Consider the following 19829-nt stretch of genomic DNA (forward strand, 5'->3'; position numbering starts at 1 on the left):
GTTTCAAGGCAGCCTGAAACCCGGAAGTGCGCGTCAGTGTGGACAGAGAGCTCCAGCAGAGATTTCTAGTTTCTAGGCTCAAGGTGTGAGAAAGGAATCTTCTGGCAGTGACAGCAGAGCATGGAAAGCCCTCAGCATGGAAAATGCTGACGAAGGGGCACTTCCTCTCTAGTTAAAGGAGGGGTGGTTCCAAGCATCCCTTTTCCTCTGCGCTCCCACCACTTGGCCCTGGACATGGGTAGAGACACAGGAATTGCACAGAAGAGAAGCATAAATAAAACCCCAGCTCTCTGGATGAATGAACACAAAGGGGAATACTGGAAACTGGAAAATACTAGGGGGATCAGAGAGAGAAAGGAGGTAGGGAAAATAAGCCCAGAAAGTTATTTGCTAACTTTTAGGCTTACCCACAGCTATGTATGCTTGGATTTTGTTACAAACAGCGTAACAAAGACTTTGAGAACTGCACTAACAGATACTTTACCAGCTGGGTCCCAGCCTGACCAAGAGATGATGGGCATTCAGGAGAAATCTGAGTAACACTGCAAAGATTTTGCAAATGGAACTGATGTTATTAGAACCACGACCCACAGAAATCGGGGCAGAATTTGCAGCCTAAGCACAATTGTATCAATTGTCTGCTTAAAAAAACAATCAACATTCTCTACAGGATTTAAATAAGATCCAATATTTCATAACATAATACTCAAAATGTCCATGATATGATCCAAAAATCCTCAGCTTATAAACCAGGAAAATCTCAAATCACATGGGAATATACAATCAATGGACATCAATGCCAAGATGATACAGATGTGGAAGCTATCTAACAAAGACCTTAAAGCAACTATTATAAAATATGCTCCAAGAAGTAAAAATAAATGCTCTAGAAAGCCTCAGCAAATAATAGGAGACATAAAAGACAAGACAAATGGCTATTTCAGAACTGAAAATACAATAATAAAAATAAAAAACTCACTCAATGGGTTAAAAAACAACATGGAGATAACAGAGGGAGGAGTTGATTTGAAGACAGAGCAATAGAAATTGTCCAATCTTGACAAGAGAGAATAAAAATTGGGGGGAAGAAGACAGGGAATGAGCACAACTTCAGGGTCCTATGCAACAATTACAGAAAGTCTAACATTTGTGTCATCAGAGACCCAGAAGATCAGAAGAAAGAGTATGGTGTAGGAAAAAAATTTGGAAAATGAAGATTGAAAGCAAAAGAAAACTTATACATTCAGGAAGCTCAGCAAATACCAAACAGGATAAACCCAAGAAATCCTTGCCCAGACACATCACAATGAAACTGCTGAAAATTAGAAACACACAAGAAATCATGAAAACAACATATATTGGGGAACCACAATTACACAACTGCAGAATTCTCATCTGAAACAATTGGAGGTGAGAAGAGAGTTGAACAACAGCGTTAATGTGATGAAAGAAAAAAACTGTCATCCCAGAATTCTATATCATAAGAGAATATCCTTCAGGATGAAGGTGAAATAAAAACATATAAGTGAAAAGTAAAAGAATGTTTTGGCAGCAGACATGCTCTAAAAGAATTGCTAAAGAAAGATCTTAAATTATGCTGTGTGAAAGAAGCCAGACTCATAGGTTATGTACTGAAATGGTTTCATTTATATGACACTCTCCCAAAGATAAAATGATGGAGACAGAGAATAGATCAGTGGTGGCTAGGGGTCAGGGGTGGGATGAAGGGGGGAGGAAAATGGGATGGCATGGGAGCAATGAGGAGTGATAGAGCTGTCTGTATCCTGATTTTGAAGGCACACAAATCTCTACATGTAGTAAAATGAATAGAACTCTAAAGATACATATAATTCAATATTGCTACATATTAATTTTTTTAAAGGTTGACAAGCAGATGTTGCTTCCTGAGAACTTTCTAGTTTTTGACTAAAACTTGAAGCTTCACCACTTCCCTTGGATACCTGCTTTTGAGGGCAATCATTGAGGCCATGGCTGTGGTCAATGCCAGGCTGTTTCTGCTGCCCCTGAGTATAGCTAATACCTGAATTTACCTTCCCTTACTGCTCCACTACCAGCGCAAGCAAAGACTATATCACATGCTTGAACTGAACAACAAATAAGAAGTCAGGAATCATTTTGGGTGACAGCCCTCTAGTTCTATAAAAACTATAAAGCTGACCACCCCTCACACCTCTCCATGAACAAGAAAAAAATCCATAGGACTCATCAGGATTGGGACTCATAGATTTGTAGTCACATCCTCATTGGAGCACGAGCTTCTGATTTTCCTTCCTACGTACAGTCCCCATAAAAGTGCAGCAAAACTCCAGTAGGCCCTGTGCCATTCTAACACCTTATCAGCTTGTAGAGTATTTCTGTTATTACAGTTTTGGTCAAAGTCAAAATTCCCTTTCTGTGTCAGGTTGTTGGTTGTTGGCATTATTATTTTTGCATTTGGCTGACCCACAGGAAGAAAAGGGAATCACATGTCTGCAGAGGAAGGATAAGACAAAGCAAAACCATTAGCACCACTCCTGTACTGCAGCACTGCATTATTTAAGGGCTGCACTTACGTGACTTTCTCCCCCTTAGGGCAGGAAGTGTGCTTTACTCAGTTTTGTGTCTCCAGAGACTCGCACAGTGGCAGGCATGTAAGGGCACGCACATAAATGTAAGTCGTAAACGAGTGAATGGATGTATACACGACTGAATTAATGAACTGTGTGATTGATACAGCCAAAGCCCTGCAAACACAGCAGGTGGCAGTGTCCCCTCCCCCCCATCATGTCTCTTGCCACTAAAGGCAATGGGTGGTGGCGATCCAATGGCCTACGAGAGATGTGGGAGCTAAAAGAGAGACCCAGTCTGGTAATGGGGAGGCAGGAGAATAGGGCCGCAGCAGGTGACTCATCATCCTGCCCCATGATTGCCACCAGCAGTCAGTCCATGTCTATGTTGAGCACAAGGAAGGAAATAAGCAACAGGAAACAGCCTGGTGAAATGCACTAAGGTCAAGGTGCAACCCAAAACATCCTCTAAGGCATGGTCTCTTTCCTGGATGTTCCTTCAAAGAGTGGCCTGTCTTAAAATATGTTTAAGAAACACTCTATACTGTGTCTCCTTCTGACTCTTTGAAAAGTCCCATAGTAAAGAAATATGCCTAACTTTTTAAAAGATTTAATTGGGGGAAGTATAATTAACATGAACACAGAATACTCAATCTACACTATCACCACTCAAAACAAAATACAGTACATTCCCATGACCCAGAGAATTTCTCCCTTCCAGGCAGTTCCCCCTCCCTGTCCAGTAGGAACCAGTGGCTGACTTTCTCATTGCCATAGTCTAGTTTTGCTTCGTGGGCTTCACAAAAATCAATTCATGTGGCATGGATTTTTTTTTTTGGTGGGGTGAGGTCTGGCTTCTTTGGCTCAGTGTGAGATTGTTTGAGTTTCATCAATGCTCTTGTGTGTATCAGCAGTTCATTCTTGTTCTTTTTTTGATTGCTGGGCTGCATTCCATTGCATATGTCCATTGCATATATAATCATATTTGTTTATCCATTCTCCTTTTGATGGACATCTGGGTTGTTTCCAGATTTTGACGATTACAAATAAGGCAGGTATGAAGATTCCTGTGCAAGTCCTTTTACAGACATATATTTCTCATTTTTCTTGAATAAATACTTAAAAAAGGAATTGTTAGGCCATCCAGTAGATAGGTTAAACTCTATAATAAACTGCCAAACAGTTCCCCAAAGTGGTTGCACCTGTTTAACGTTTTAAACTTAGTATTTCCTGTATTCATTTGACCACAGAACACCACACATCTGTAAAATGAGCAGGGATTAGATAGCTTTTAAGATTCCTCCCAGCTTTATGCAATGAGAAAATGGCCAAGGCCTTCAGAAGTGGAGTTGATTTGTTTACTTGGTATATATTTCCTAGGAAAAGAAAATGAAGTAAAACCCAGGATGACCAGAAAGAGTTTAAAAAAAAGTTAGGGGGAGGAAGAGAGAAGACAGCACCGAGCTCAGTGAGTGGGGAAGAGCCTCACAGGCCGTTGTTTAGACAGAGGCATGAAAAAGGGATTTTTAAACCAGAGGGTTTAAACAAAATTAGAAACAATTAAAGCAGAGACAGTGGTGTACAGAAACTCCCAGAGTGCTTAATACATTTCTCTGGTCCAGGGACATCAATAATGATACTGAGAAAACTCTTCACTATAACCTTTTTTTTTAAGGAGTTGGATAGACATTTTGGGGTAAAAGTAAAAATGAAGTACAGTATAATTTTATTCATTCTGACCCTATTTATTGAGAATATAAGTTTATATGCATCTACCTACCACTTCGGCATTTTATTAAAAATAATAATAATAATAATAATAATAAGGGAGAAATGTGGGATCACATATAAATCAAGTATAAAAATCAAACGAATATTCATATTTGACCTGATTGTTTATAGTTCATAATGTGTGATCAAAACCGAAAGTTTCTGTGATGAATGCCCTTGCACTGTTCACCATGTAAGAACTTACTCACTATGTAAGAATTTGTTCACCATGTAAGAACTTGTTCATTATGCTTCAGAAGATCGGAGACTGATGAGAATTAGGCTTGGGGTGGATTACTGACTGTGCATTGAGTCCCCTATACAGAATTTTATTGTTGTTAACAACCATTTGATCAATAAATATGAGAGATGCCCTCTCAAAAAAAAAAAAGAAAGAATATAAGTTTATAAAGACATTACTATATGGATACAATTCTCCATGGATCTTTCAAATTTCTGCACATCTTGGGCAGAGAAACTGAGTACCTTCAGTCTGGGGTGTCTTTTGAAGGATGCTTATATGTGACCACTTTTGAAAAATAGAGGCAGTGTCTCCCTCTGGAGCAAAATGCAGGCTTGCTTACATCCTTGGAAGGTAGTGATAATGTCTCCCTCTGAAGCAAAGGGCATGTATGTTTACTGCCCCGTATAAAAGATTCAGGTTCCCTAAACTCAGAATTCCTCTCCTGAAATAAGGTAACCCATCGCATGTGCGGATATGATCCGGCCCTCTTTGCATTGCTCACTGGGAACTGAGGCTTGGACAATCAGTACCAAAAAAATAAATAAAAGTGCTAAGAGTCTGCTGCTCTGGCTGCTATGAGTAATAAAGTGTCCTTCTTGGCTGACTCACGTGTTCACCAGTATCCATGAAACTACAGTAGGCTCTCCCGCTAGGGTGAAAGTAGGGTGAAATCTCAGTCCCTTCAAAGGTTTTGACAATGACATGCGCACTTCTTAAATAACAGCAACAAAAATTCTCCCTCCACAATTTCCCAAAGTCTAATTTGTGAACAAAGGGAATTAATTCTAAGATATCAGGACATTTTTTTAAAACACTGCTCAAGAAATACAGGATTTCTCAAGATGCTGTTAATTTCTAGGCCTAGGGGCTCTGGGGCAAGTATTTCCTGAACTTTTTAGAAATTATTTTGCTGACACAGTTGGGAAAAGATAGTCCCTTCATTCTAGGAACCACACTAAAACTTCTCTCTCGGACTCTTTATCACAAAGAAGAGACTCAAACTCAACCTGTGCTGCCCAAATCACTTGGGTTAGCCAGGGGCGAGGGCCTGGCCTGCTTCTTCTGTCTAGGAGGGTGTCTGGCTCACCGCTCCCGCGGAAGCCCTGGGGAGGGCACATTTCCTGCGTGGTCTCCGAAAGGCAGAGGACAAGGGTCATCCCCACTGCCAATGGCTGGAGAGCCCTTAAACAAATCTCCAGCCAGAAATCAAGGGGTCAGCGGCAGGGTACCCATATATACGACTTGCCAGGAACAGTCCTGGTTTATACCTGCTGTTCTGCATTTGGACAACAAAGTAGTCTCCCTAGCCAGAGGATTCCAGAAAACTCTGCACCCTTTCCATTCCAGCCCCCAGGGCCCGAGTGTCACCCCGTTTTGTTCCATCACACTGCACTGAACTCGTCTCTGGACTGAAGTCAAATGAAGTCAGACCATGACCATCATCACGTAAATTTTATCCACTTCCAAAATCACGACCCTCCCTCACTCCTTTCTCTGAAGGACCTACTTCTCTCCCATCTGAAGAAACAACCTCTTCTCTACTTTGAAGCCAGTGGCCCTCCGTGTCATCCGTGCCGTCTCACCTGCAGCCATGAAGCAGATGACTTCCTGAGCTTTCTTCCAGATCTACTCTCTCATTCAATATTCCCCATTCACTTACTCCCCTCAAAATACACACATGCCCTCCAAAAATACACATTGACTCAACACACGTCCCGCCCCTTCTAATGCAAACACCTCACGTGTCCAGGTTACAAATCAATTCACTCCTGGATAGTTTCTGACATGTACTTTATCTCTGTATGCCACAGAAGCAGTGTGCTTAATAAGGGCCCTGGGGACCTACTCATTTCAAATCAGTTGAGCATCTCCCCTCTCTCCTCACTGCCCTTAATCCGAGGCTGTGTATGTGTGTGTGTGTGCCTGCATGTGTGTGCAATTTATTAGGCCTCAACCTGTCATGCCTAGCAAACTGTTAAGCTGTAGCATGCTTGGTACACTGAGTAGAATATGAATCCCATTTTACACAGTAGAGTCTATATAGTTTATTAGTCTATTCGGGCTGCCATAATGAAATACCACAGACTGGGTGGCTTCAACAACTGAAAGTTATTTTCTCACAGTTCTGAAGGCTAGGAGTCCGAAACCGAGGCTTCAGCAGGGCTGGGGTCGGGCGAGACCTCTGTTCCTGGCTTGCAGAGGAGGCCTTCTCCCTGTGTTCTCCCATGACCTTCCCTCCCTGCAGGGAGGGGGCAGGAGAGGAGCTCTGGTATCTCTTCCTGTTCTTGTGAGGGCAACTGTCCTATCAGGTTAAGGCCCCACCCACCCCTATGACCTCAGTTAACCCCAGGTAACTCCCTAAAGGGCCAATCTCCAAATATAATCACATTGGGGTTTAGGACTTCAAAATATGAATTTGGGGAGACACAGTTTGGTCCATAACAATGGGATGCAAAGCATACGTGAAACATTAGATAATTACAGAGGGGCAAGGCTAAAAGTAAAGGTCACAGCTAAAGGCAGAATGATAGCTATTATCTATACAATCAAGGAACAGAGCGAATACATAGGTTGTTTAATTTATATTTTAATTAAGGTCTTCTTTTAGCAAACATGCTTATATCTTGCATACTCACCTGTAGTGGCCATTGTAAGAAATAGCTATTTCAACTATATAAACACAACTACATTTCACAAAAAGGGCAAGCTCAGTCAGTCTGCTCAAACAATAACCACCTGTGAAGGGGGGAGAATGTGACTTTAACATTAAATGTAAAAAGGCACCTAACTCATTAATGGCTCTGGCTTCATCTTTCTGACATTAATTGGAGATCTTTGCTTAGGAACCAATCATTTTGAGACAATTAGGGAAACTGGAACATGGGTTGTATCTTAAATAACATTTAAGAATTATTGTTAATTTTGTTGGATATTATAATGATATTATAGTTAGAGAAAATGGAGAAACATACAGAACTATTTACAGGTGCAAAAAGGAGGGGGGAGGAAGAGCAGGGGAAGGAGGAGGGGTGAAGAAAAAGGAAATTATGGAGCAAATACAGCAAAATGTTGGTAATCTAATCGGAGAAAAGGTATATGAGGTTCATTATAAGATGTGTCTGCTTTTGCACAAGTTGGAAAGTCTTCATTAAAAAAGTGTTTTTAAAAACTGAATCCTCCAACATTAACTGAAGGCCTAAAATGGGAGTCATCTGGTTGCCTGGCACCAGGACAGGTCCAGCTTTTGGGAGGCCTAAAGCTTTTAAAATCTGGGGAGTCCTCTTTAAGACAGATCAGGAATAAAGAATTCTCTGGAGATGTGTAGTGAGAGGTCCTGAAGCTCAAGCTCCCTCAACTTCAGCGCAAACCCACCACGGACCACCGTGGTTTAGGTGCGGCTGCTCCAGTAATTTTTTCTCTTTCGGTCTTTGTCTTTCTTTCCTTTTTCTTGTGAAACTTTTAAATGTAGGCAAAAATTAGAGACATGAGGACAATGATCTTCTGTCACCCAGCTTCCACAACCATCAGTCTTCGGTGATTCTTAATCCATAACTCACACATACCATGTTATTTTGAAGTAAATGACTGATACCATTTTATCTCTAAAATATTTCAGTGTGCACCTCTAAAAGATAAGGACTCTTTCAAAAACATAGCCACAATATCATTATCACACCTAAAATAATCATAATAATTCTCTAATCAAGTCAGTGTTCAAATCCCCCTGATGGACTCAAATTTAATACTAACAGTTTATTTGAATAAGGAACCAAGCAAAATATATATTGCCACCGGTTGACTTATCACCTAAGTCTCTTTTAATCTATAGGTTTGTTCTCCAAATGGTTTATTTTCCTTGCAGTTCATTCACTGAAGAAACTGGGTTGCTTTGTCCTGTAGGGTTTCCTACAGTCTAGACCTTGCTAATTGAATTCCTGTGGTATCATTTAACATGTTCCCCTATCTCCTTTCTTTCTGGCATATTGTTAGTTATATCTACAAGTCTGATCAGATTCAGGTTTGATTTTGACAGGAATTCTTCTTAGGTGTGCACTTCTATCAGAAGGCACAGATTACCTGTGTTCCTTTCATCAGGTTAGCAGGCCTTGCTTGATTATTATTAGGACCCATTCTTTGCCAATGTTTGCTTGGTTTTTATTTAAACTTGAGTGCCTTCGGGGCTAGTGCTGTAAACATTCCAGGGTGCTGCCTATGTTTATTTAACCCAGGCCCACTTCAGACTTTGCACTGCTGCTGGCTGGCCCCCAAAGGCACTGAATTATGGGGAGGAGTAGGGGCAGTGAGGAAAGCAAAGATAAACAAGGTGCAAGCCTTGTCCTAAATGAGTCTGCAGCGTCGTTGTTACAAGCACAAGAAAGGAACAGTAAGAGAGGTGTCATGAAGTGGACAAATGACTTGAGCAGTGTTCCCTCGAACAGGACAGAGGAGAAGGGGGCAGTGAGCTGGGACAGTCAAGGAAGGACTTGAACCCAAACACTGATTTCCGCCTCCTGAACTGGAATATCGTGTTGATGACAGCTCTGCAGTCCCAGGTACAAGCTGGGTCCATTTCCTGTTGCAAGTCATCCTGTCCATTCTTCTCCACCCTGAGGGTTGGGCAAAAGGTTTCACAGCCAGATTTCTTGCTCCCTCTTGGTTACATGCCACCTTGCGGTATGACCACAAGTTACACCATTTTCCAAGCATGGAGAAAGCGGGGGAGATCAACCATTATCCTCTGTGGGAACTGCAGAAAGAAGAGTTGTTGCATGTCTGCTCTGTGCCAGGCATAGAGCTGGACACATTCCTAGGTGTTATCTTATTTCTACCTCTCACAGCATTGCTGCATTTGTGGCAAATGCTACTAGGTATTTACAGTATCCACATTCACCTTCTTTGTAACACAATCCCTAATTTGTTCACTGTGGCAAAGTGCCCGCTAACCCTTCACAACTCAGATTCCCGTGCAGCTGAGAGTGACTGTATGGAGAAACGCTGACCAGTGGGTTCTCACTGAAAACAGACTAGGGATCTCTGGGGAAGTTTTGGGGGCTTCTCTTTCTTCTTTCCCTTCCTTTCGCCTTCCTGCTTGGAATGCAGAGTTCAGTGGGAGGCACAGCAGCCATCTTGTGACCATGAGGAGACCAAGAAGACAAAAGCCTCACACTGAGGATCACGCAACAGGACGAAAGAAGCAACCTTCCTGGCGTCACGAACCCTCTCCAAAATGCTTACCTCTGGAATTCCTGAGACCTGAGACACATGAAAGAAGAAAGCCTTACTTGGTTAGACCACCCATGTCAGCTCTCTGGTACATACAGCCCGAATGTAATCTGCCTAATAGTTATTATTACGATAATTCTTCTTCTATATTAAGGCACTGAAGTTCAGGTAGGTTAAGAAATTCAACCAAGGTCACACAGCCAGAATTGGGCACAGCTGGTGTTCCACACTTCCATCCCTCCTCTGCCCCTGATCACAAAATATAACAAACCTTTTGTTATTCCATACCTGACTGGGCAGCCAGAGGCTCCTTCTCAGCAATTGAAAGCCAGGTGGCATAGGTGTTTTCCCCTTCTCCTTATGTCTGTCATTCTCTCCAGTACTGGACCATTGTATTCTTTGGCCAGTCAGAGCCTGGGTTGCACAGAGTAAAGAAACGTCACTTCCTTTCAAGGCCAGTCTTTCCGGCCAGTCTTCCTGGAAATAGATCAATGGCAGCAGCTGGAAATCCTTTCTCCCTCCAAATGTGCCTTCCACCTGCACTTTCTACCCTATCACCCATGTTCTACCATTGGAGCAAGCCCAAAACATCCCTGCTGAAGTAGAGCTGTCTTGCCCAGTGGCTCCTGATAGAATGTTGCACAAAACCCTAGTCTCAGGGAAATCATTGTGTATTGTGTATAAGACTAAGATGCACAATCTTTCACATTTTAATGTCTCTGAAATCAGGATGTTTGTTCCAATCGATGTATCTTAAGATCATCATTGACCATTTTTTCACATGCTTTAACATCTCTGAAATCTTAATGTGTCTTCTAGGCACTGGCACTGTAGTTTAATTGGAATATGGTGCTTAAAAGTAAAAGGGTTCCATGGTCAAAGGAGTTCAGAAAACTTTCTAGTAATCAAACAAACTAGATTAACAGTACGTTATTAATGCAGGCCTTCTCAGAGCCTTTAACAGGTTCAAGTGCATCTCCAGAGATTTACTAAAATTATTTGGCCATGCGATTCTCTTTTGGGGGGGGGACAGCACCTTATTGTACTAGTGTTATATAGAACCTAGACTTTAAAACACTGCATCAGGTCATTACATGATGGACTAATGAACTAATTAATGTTCCAACCAACTATCCGCTGCAAGGGAAGTCTGAGAAAGTTGGTTAGAAAATATGTAAACTGTGTAACTGGCAAGTGTCAGGTGTGGCCCTTTAGTGGGGAGGGTGAAAGACCTCATAGAGGCACTATTTACCTGAGTAAGTCACTGGAAAACAGAAGCACAGCGATGCTAAATTTCACTGCTTGACCCTTTTCACTGGCAGTCAAGCCAGCTTGCCTTCATTCAGTCCAAAGAGTATGGCTAGAGGCACCCCTACTTAATATCTGGTGTTTGCATCTGGTCCCCAGAGCCTTGGGACAACATCGCTGGGCTCAGAGATATAAACAATCATGGGTGGCTGCTATAATGCTGAAGGAGAGAGACTAAAACTTTGGGTAATTCACAGTATTTTTAAATTCCCCAGGTAATTCCAATGAGCAGACAAAACTGAGAGCCATACTTTTAAGGCTCTCTGGCTGTTATGACTATTAAACAAACAAATCCTTGTAAACCGCCTGGCATGATGTTTGAGGTGCAGTATGGCCTCAAGCCTCGTTAGGGCTCTCTGGTTCCCTTTGCCCAGTCTGTGCCAGCTCGCAAGCAGGCCATAATACAAGCTCATTTTTCTCCAGGGTCAAGAGTGAGTCTAGCAACAACAAGCGATCAATTTGCACTCACCTCAATGGTATGCAAAGATCAAATACTGGCAGACCAATTTAATTTTCTTTGATGATAGGCCATGTAGATAAGGAATGAACAAGAGATGCAATCTTGTTCTGGAGTGTGACCTGAGATTCCATTGCCAATGACTTTTCATCAGTGAGATAGGAAGAAATGAGAGAGACTCTTTTCTTGGTTGCAGACACCAAGAGCTGAATATCACCCAAAAGGTGGCTTATCGATGACTCAGCCCCAACCTGGAAGCACCCTTCATGATCTCACCCATGTCAGAGTGGCAGCCTGTGCTGTACAACTCTATCTTTGCCCCAGTGAGGTAACTGAGAACTTCCTAATTAAGACCTCAGATGACACCAGGTTGGGAGGCCTTAGTAAGAAGGTAGGAATAGAACTCAAAATAACATTAACTAGCTAAAGAAATAGTTCATACAGAGGGTGAGGTTCAATAGGAACAAGTATAACAGTTTTTAAAACAACCCGTATAGACAAAAAGAATGATACATCTTGACTAGTTCCCTGGGTCATTAACCAGTTTTATTCAGTTATGGCCAGGTGAGCAATGCTCAAGCATGGCTGGGGTGCCTGCGTGCCCCTGATGGGTTTAACACATCACAGAAAAGGGGGCAAAGTCAGAAGAAAAGGGAGGGAAAAGGCAGGATGAGAAAGAGAAGGAGTAATGATAACCAAATGTGATGTTGGAATTATTGTAAAATGTGTACAGAGTGGAGGAGTCCAGTGGATTGGAATTTGAATTCACTTATACAGCCACTAAATAATGTATTGAGCACGTACAGTGTGCCAGGCACTGTATCCGGTGCTTTATGGATGTAGTAGGGAACAAGACGTTCAGAATCCTGCCCTCCTGGGTTCATCTTCCTCTACCTGACTTTTCAATGTTGAAGGGCAGATTACGAGTTCTTGGACCTTTTCTCTTTCTGTCTGCACTCACCCCTTTGGAGATGTGGTCTGCCAATCAAGGCTTTCCATCCAGTCCAGCATCCACTGACTCACAGATGCAGACTTCCATCCCAGAGCTGGGTGACCGGTTGTCCACTTGTCCTCTCAACAAATGACAAACTTGGCCCGTGGGAAGTGGAATCTCTAGTCTTCCCACTCGCTGCCCAAACCTGTTCCTTCCTGTCTTTCCCATCTCTGTACACAGCAGCGAACACAGCTAAAACGGAGGCGTCACCGACGGTTTCTGCATCCCACCTCCTACTGGCTCTACTCTCCAGAGAGTTAGCCTTAGACCCCACAGCTGAAAACCAGCAAATCCTGATTGTCTCCCATCCTAAAGATTACTGCAAACAACTGGAACAGAGCAGATACCACCCTCCCTCCAGGCCCATGCCCTCCCCTGTCCCTCACCCCCAGCCCTCTATGATCAACTCAACAGCAAGTCTGGAGAAGGAGAGACAGTCTTTGGGGTTTATTGCATTCAGATAAAGGACTGCAGTGTTTACGAGGAGAGGTTACTGACCCTCCCTGTGAAAGCGAAGAGAGAGATTTCAAAGTAAGGGGACGCGGCAAGACAGAGGTCAGTATACTTTCTCTTTGAAGAGCCAGATGGTAAGTATTGTAAAATCTGCTGGCCATACGGTCTTTGTCACAAATACTCAACGTGGCCCCTGTAGCATGAGAGCAGCTATAGATAGTAGCACATAGGAGGCATACATGAATAAACAAAGCTGTGTTCCAATAAAACTTCTTATGGATACTTAAATTTGAATTTCATATAATTTTCACATGTCACAAAATAATATTCTTTTTGATTTTTTTTCAACTACTTAAAAAGATTTAAAAAAAAACAAAAACTCTTAGCTCACAGGCTATACACCAACACAGGGAGCAGACCAGGTCTGGCCCCTGGTCGGTAGCTTGCCAAGCCTTAATCCAGGAGAGTCACTTGCAGACATTGTGGGGGCCTGCCAGAAGACGACAGTGAACCCTCATTCCCCAGTACGCACCTGATGAGCTGCAGATGTTGGGGGCCATCCTGGAGCGGAGCACAGCATGCTGGGAGCACAGTGGGGGTGTCTGTCTCCTAAAGGCTGCAGACACATGGGAGCATGGGGCCAGGGCCTGCTTCCTAGCCGGGGTTTCTGAAGCCAGGACCCTCGTGAAGCAGCCCCTTCCCCAAGAGTAACAAGACAGATTTGCGCTTATAACTCTCTCTCCAACATGCCGTCTTTACAAAACTGTGTCTCCTAAACTCCAGCTGTCTCTGCAGGACACTTCAACTGTAGCAGCATAATTACCGGGTGATTTACTGGGGTGGGAAGCTTTTGCCTGGGTTTTGTGGGTGTTCATTTTCAGATTTCCACTGTTGTTGGTGTAATTTTTTTTAAAAAAGAAGTTATGCAGATGAAAGAAGGTTGGGCACTGATACCAGTTAACAAGAGCGGCTGCAGAATGTCCATCCTGGGAGCTTTAAAACTGTGATCAGCAACTGTCTGGCGCAGAGGGTTTTAGCCCAGCCTGCCTTGAGAGGCGACATGGGATAACTGCTCTTAAGTTTTACCCGTCTCAATAATTCCAAGTACAAAAGGAGACAGATGCCCACAGGGAGGAGTGGTTAGAAAAAAGCAACTCTCCTTTCCTTTTCTCAAGACAACAGAAACAGTGCAGATTAACTCCCCAAATCCCTGCGCAACACTGAATACTCAGCAAAAAGAAGTTCCCTTTGAAATTGCATCTGCCTGCATGAGGCCCACAAAGCCTGAATCTTCATGCTGACATAACTCCAGATATTTGAGATGCTCTTATTGCTAAAAGATTTTTGAGGAAGAAAAAGAAAAAAGTTGCTCACTATGGCAAGGAATTTGTCAGAAAGGGATTGATATGAACAAGATACTGATTTTTTTTTCCCTATAAAAGGGTGGGTGTAGGTTGAGAAACTCTCCCCATCTTCGTGGCCCACCGTCCCCAAGGAGACACAGACTTTTTTCAGGTGACAGGTTTCTCGGCATCAGACGGCCACTGAGTCTCTCAGGCCATTTTCTCTTCACCTTCTGAATTCTTCCTAGTGCAAGAGTTTCTGGAAATCCAAATGTAACTGGCAAATTGTTTTGATGTCAGAAAGCAAAATTCAGCGCGACCTGCTCTTCCTGAGCTGATTTCAAACCACTGGATTAGCAAGAGACAACACTGAGTTTTTGCGCCCAAAATTAAGACTGTATAACTGATTTTTTCAAATAACCCAAGGATAAATATTATGTAAGATTTTCTGTTTTCAGGCATTTTTTTTCCCCCTGGCTCTCCCATTTCCATAACCAATATTATTCCTGCCAGGCACAGTGGAAGGTTTGCAGTTTTGTGATGCTTTTTATGCTGTGTCATTATCAATCAAGGTGCCCGGATATATGACTTGGCAGAGAGGCAGTGGAGATTCCGCTAAGCCTACTCAGTTACCATCCAGCTGAGAAAAGTCTTCATTCACTCACTTCTATTCTGGATAGAATCAAGTAGTTTAGATGTGCAGGAAATAGATTTGCAAATGTTTTCTCTTAGTTGCATTTCCTTCCCTCTATTGTAGTATCAATAATTATGAAAAGAGGAATGCAGAGAAAGACTAGCGGACTAGCACGGCCTTCTGCAATCACGGCTACGCTGCATACCTGCCGCCACGCACCCGTGCTCCCCTCCCCCAACGACGGCACAAGTAGGCATTATTCATCCATTTTTACAGCTATGTAAACTGAACCTTAGGAAGTTAAACAACTTGTCTGGGCTCATACTTCTGGTATGAAGTGGAGCCTGGCTTCCAGCCCAGCTCTACTGCCTCCAGCCAGCCCGCACCCCACCCCGCCTCCCCAAGTAATGCAGTCCAGGCTGACCAAGCATTTTCCGTGACTGTCCCTCCAGCACGTTCTGTTTGCCTCTTTGTAGGAACCTCTTCCCACCTCTTTCAAAACTGTTACTTTCCATTGTAATTGCACAGCCATGACTTCAAAGGCAGATTTCAAACATGGGGTGCCAGCCTCCTTCCCAGCTGTATTCAGTGTTTCTATTTCCTTCCTGTCTTCTTCTATGTGGATTTAACAACTACCTCATTACAAATACTGAAAATGTTATATCCCTTTTTTCACACTTAACATTATATCATGAACATATTCATATATTTCTATATCACTGTTAAAATTACTCATTTAAAAACTGCATAAAATTCCATAAGGTGATAAAACCCCTATTTCTTAAACCATCCTATGTTAAATTATGTATTATGTTTCCCTAATGTAAGTAAAGTTACAATAAACTTTTTTCACATATATTCACTTTTCCCTTTCACGGGGATCTTTCTTTAGGTTAAATTCCCAAAGGTTTAAACACATGACCAAAAGGTGTGAATACCTTATGTTTCACCAACTACCTTACATCCTGAACAGATGCAGATGAGTTTCAACATTCTGCTCCTCATCTCGGGAGGGTCTGGGAGGGACAGATTCAAGTCATAGCCTCATTTCCCTCACACTTGACTGGCCATTGGGTTGAAGTAGTGCCTGCTTACATTGAAAGCTGCTGCCAATGTCTGAATGGAAGCTGGACTTCTTAAAACACCCTCGTGTGTCCCATTCAAATACCAGGCCAGAAAGATAAAAAAAGTAATTACCCAGTGCTGGCAGACATATGAGGAAATACTCACACCAGTACATTTCACTGAGTATAAACTCATGCAACCTCTTTGGAAGGCAATTTGACAATCTGTAGGAAAAGCTCTAAAAATCCATGTATGCTTTAATCCAACCACTCTACTTAAATAATTTATCCTAAGGGGGAAAAGTGAAGGATAGGTACATTTAGCTATCAGCATATTTTTGTAGCCTTTCTTGTAATGGCAAATACGGAAATATATTTATGTCCAAATAGAATTGACCTAAAAAATTATGACACATCTGCATAATGGGGTACATGCAACCATTTTAAATTATAACTGTAGATGATATAATGCATTCATGACATAGACACAGGCTCATAATATATTTAACAAGGAGACGAGTCACAAACAGCACTTACTGTATTACCCTATTTGTGTAAAATATATGGATAGATAGAAATAGTTATAGAAACGCTCTAGTTATTAATAGTATTTATATCTAGAGAGTGAAATTATTGGTGTTTAATGGTTTTGTCTTTTTATTTTTTACACCATAGATTGCTTTTGTAATAAGAAAAACACAGAAAAATTTGTTTCTCATTTATAGCAGTTTCCAAGTCCTGCATGTGCACAAAAATCTTTTCCGTACTCCATCAAGCTAGGACAGAGACAAAAAGAACTGTCAGCATCAGCCTCTAGATTCTGCTTACTTTATCATCCATACATCCAAGTAACTAGGATACAGCCAAGAGATTACAAATGTACAGTGATGGATGTAAGGAAAATAACCTTCTACATCTCATTCAAAATGCATTTGCCCCCAGTCCAGCAAAGAATGTGAAAATGTCCCAACCCCTATAATCAGGAACCTGGATATCTCTCCCTATAGAAGTAATAAGGGAGAGGGTGAAGCCAGCAGGGGATAGACACTCTTTCCTCCCTGTATTAGTTATCAAATGCTGCGTAACTACCTTCAGACTCAGTAGCCTAAAACAACAAACATGTATGATGAGCTCTCTCAGTTGCTGCGGGCCAGGAATCTGCAGGGGATTTCCCTGGGTGGTTCTGACTCAGCTCTCTCATGAGTGCAGTTGAGCAAGGACTGCTGTCACCTGAAGGCTCAACTGGGGCTGGCATGCATTTCCAAGCATGCCACTCACGAGGCCGTTAGTGGCCTCACTGGCTATTGGCACAGGCCTCACTTCATTGCCTCAGAGGCTTCTCCATACACAACAGCCAGTTTCCCAAATGAGTGATCTTACAGAGAGTGAGATTCCACCTGACCTGGAGGGTGCAGTGTCTTTTAAAATCTAACCTTGGAAATGAAACTCAGTCACTTCTGTGGTATCCTAGTGGTCACACAGACCAACTCTGGTACAGTGTGAGAGGGGAGGGATTATGCAAGGCTGAGAACACCAGGAGGTAAGAATCATGCAGGGCCACCCTGGAGGCTGCCTACCATGCTCCCCAGTCATCACTCTATTGCTGAAACACTCTCAGCAAGGGAACTGGGGACCCGGGAACTGAAAACCATTCAAAAGGAAGTAAAATTAGGGGGACCATGCTTGCAAATAAATCTATAAAAGTTCTAATAGATTATTTGTACTGTCATTAAAATAAAACAACAGGCAATACAGTAAAGATCTTATCTGTGACATGAAATGACAGGTAACATATACAATTAATTTCCATTTCATTATGCTTCTCTTTACTATGAAATTTTTCAAATTTCCTTGCCAGTAGTTTGAAGGAGATTCTTATAAATTTGTTTTGCTGAGATACAGATCCTACACACATGAAGGCTATTCCTACAGTAGGACTGGAGGTATGTTGAATAATGTTCATAAGCACTAGAAAATCATGCAATGCAATAAAAGTATGAGAGGGTCAATAAAGGCCAAAATCAGAATCACGCGATTTAGGACTTACAGGAAATCCTTAATCTTTCAGATAATAAAACTGCACCCTTACCTGTCTGGACAGAGGTAGCAAATATAAATTAGTGCCTAAGGCCTACTGTCATGAAAAGATAACCTACTGGACTTTCAGGCAGCAAGCTAGTCTCAGCTATTGTTGATTTCCTTTAAGGCCTCTGTTTCTTCTGTCAAATGGGGATAATGATATTCCCCTTGTACTCCTGCACTGGGGTGAGGTGAGACTTAATGAAGCACTGCTGGTGAGATGCTTGGAGCTCAGCAATGGAAAGGCACTCAGTTACATGGGCCCTTCATAGTCACTGTGTTTGGGGTAAGACACTGGTTGGCACTACTTCAGAGAACTGCTAAGAAACACAGATACACTAAATGGTCTTCCTAAAAACTGAAATTAAATCAGAACAGAAAGGTTTGCCCAGTTACCACCCTGTCCTAGTAAGACCTCACGCCCAATGGTGTTAACATCACTTTCCTCTGAGTACTACCTGTGGCTATGGCTACCAACTACGTCACTTTATTTAACTCTTCTATTTATCCCTCAAATTGAGTGTCATCTCATTCCATTGAGGTGTCACCCTTTCTTCACAGTTCGAGAGTTATAGTTAGACAATGTGAATTTTGGATGCTTACCATTTAGCTAACAGTATATGAGCTATATGCCAATTATATCTCAATAAAACTGGGGGAAAACCCCAATATAGGAGGAGAGGTGATTGTATGCTGTAGAGCAGCAAACTGGAAAATGGTTTTTAAATACACAGAAATTAAACTTAAATCATTACAAAGGCATCAATCCTCCAAAAAAACCACCAGCTGACACTTGTGAGAACTGATTGTTAACTTTTTAGGAATTTTTCAAGCCAACTGTTAAATACAGTTCTTTAAAAAACTAAATTATATAAGCTTGCAACTTCAAAAATTATATTAAAAACAAAGCTAATAAATTCTCAAAACTTCTCACTTCATAATGATTTCATAATTATATATTCTCTGGAGGTTATGTCTAGTGTTTAGGTTTATTATATCTGTATGGTGAAAATAGCGATGTGCTACTTTGCATTTCTTTCCATCTGCACATTCAGTGATGCCTTTTGGATAGCTTGAAATTAGCCACAATAGGAGTATTTACACCACGGAAGTTGGATTGCTGCAAATCAGGATTCCCCCTTCCCCCAAGAGCCAGTTGTCACACACTCAGAGCACACCCTGTCTAAACCCATCAGGACAAAGAGAGAACAGGAATGGAGACAGTAGCAGACCAAAAAAAATGTCAACAATATTCCCGAAACTAAAAAGGTAGGTGAATAAGGGGTAATTAATTTTGCAGAGAAGATAAAGCCAAACCTAGCTCACAGGGAGGGAAGTGTGTCAGAAGCCAACCAGCTACACCAGAGAAACTTAAAAAGAAACAGAGATGTGTGTGCAGAACATGGGCACAGGTGTGCTGAAAACAAATGCGTTGGAAATTCATGCAAGGAGAGATGAGACTCCTCACATTACTTCCCACACCTGTTCAGCCAGGCAACTACCCCTGCCCAGCCCTGGGAGGAAAGGTTAAATCTGGGGACATCTGGACAGTGGGCATAACTGAGAGGTGGCACATGACACACTGGTGAGACGGATTAAATGACAGTGTGCATTTTGGATTCTAAGGCCCTGCAGTCCCCTCCACCTTCTTGGCTTCTAGAATGCTGGCAGTGAGGCCACCACTTTGCAGGCA

The 19829-nt window shown here is 42.2% G+C and overlaps 1 protein-coding gene across 13 annotated transcripts in view; it reads right to left on the reverse strand.

The window, feature by feature from the left end:
• LOC140847725 (uncharacterized) overlaps positions 1-19829 on the reverse strand; it is a 113437-nt gene that overhangs the window by 19917 nt on the left and 73691 nt on the right. For 7 of the 13 annotated variants that reach the window (XR_012127794.1, XR_012127833.1, XR_012127826.1 and 4 more), the window contains 3 exons: positions 10093-10218; positions 9817-9834; positions 7151-9328 (listed from right to left, as the gene is read on the reverse strand). Coding sequence is in view for 3 of the 13 variants with exons in the window: in XM_073228805.1 (XP_073084906.1) it covers positions 9269-9328; positions 9817-9834; positions 10093-10218 (204 nt within the window). In the remaining 10 variants the exon portion in view is untranslated. Of the gene's footprint in view, positions 1-7150; positions 9329-9816; positions 9835-10092; positions 10219-19829 lie in introns of those variants that run through there. The other 6 variants (XR_012127799.1, XR_012127832.1, XR_012127815.1 and 3 more) reach the window with 2 other exon arrangements.

Source organism: Manis javanica, chromosome 1 (genome assembly GCF_040802235.1).
Source record: "Manis javanica isolate MJ-LG chromosome 1, MJ_LKY, whole genome shotgun sequence".
Lineage (NCBI taxonomy): Eukaryota > Metazoa > Chordata > Mammalia > Pholidota > Manidae > Manis > Manis javanica.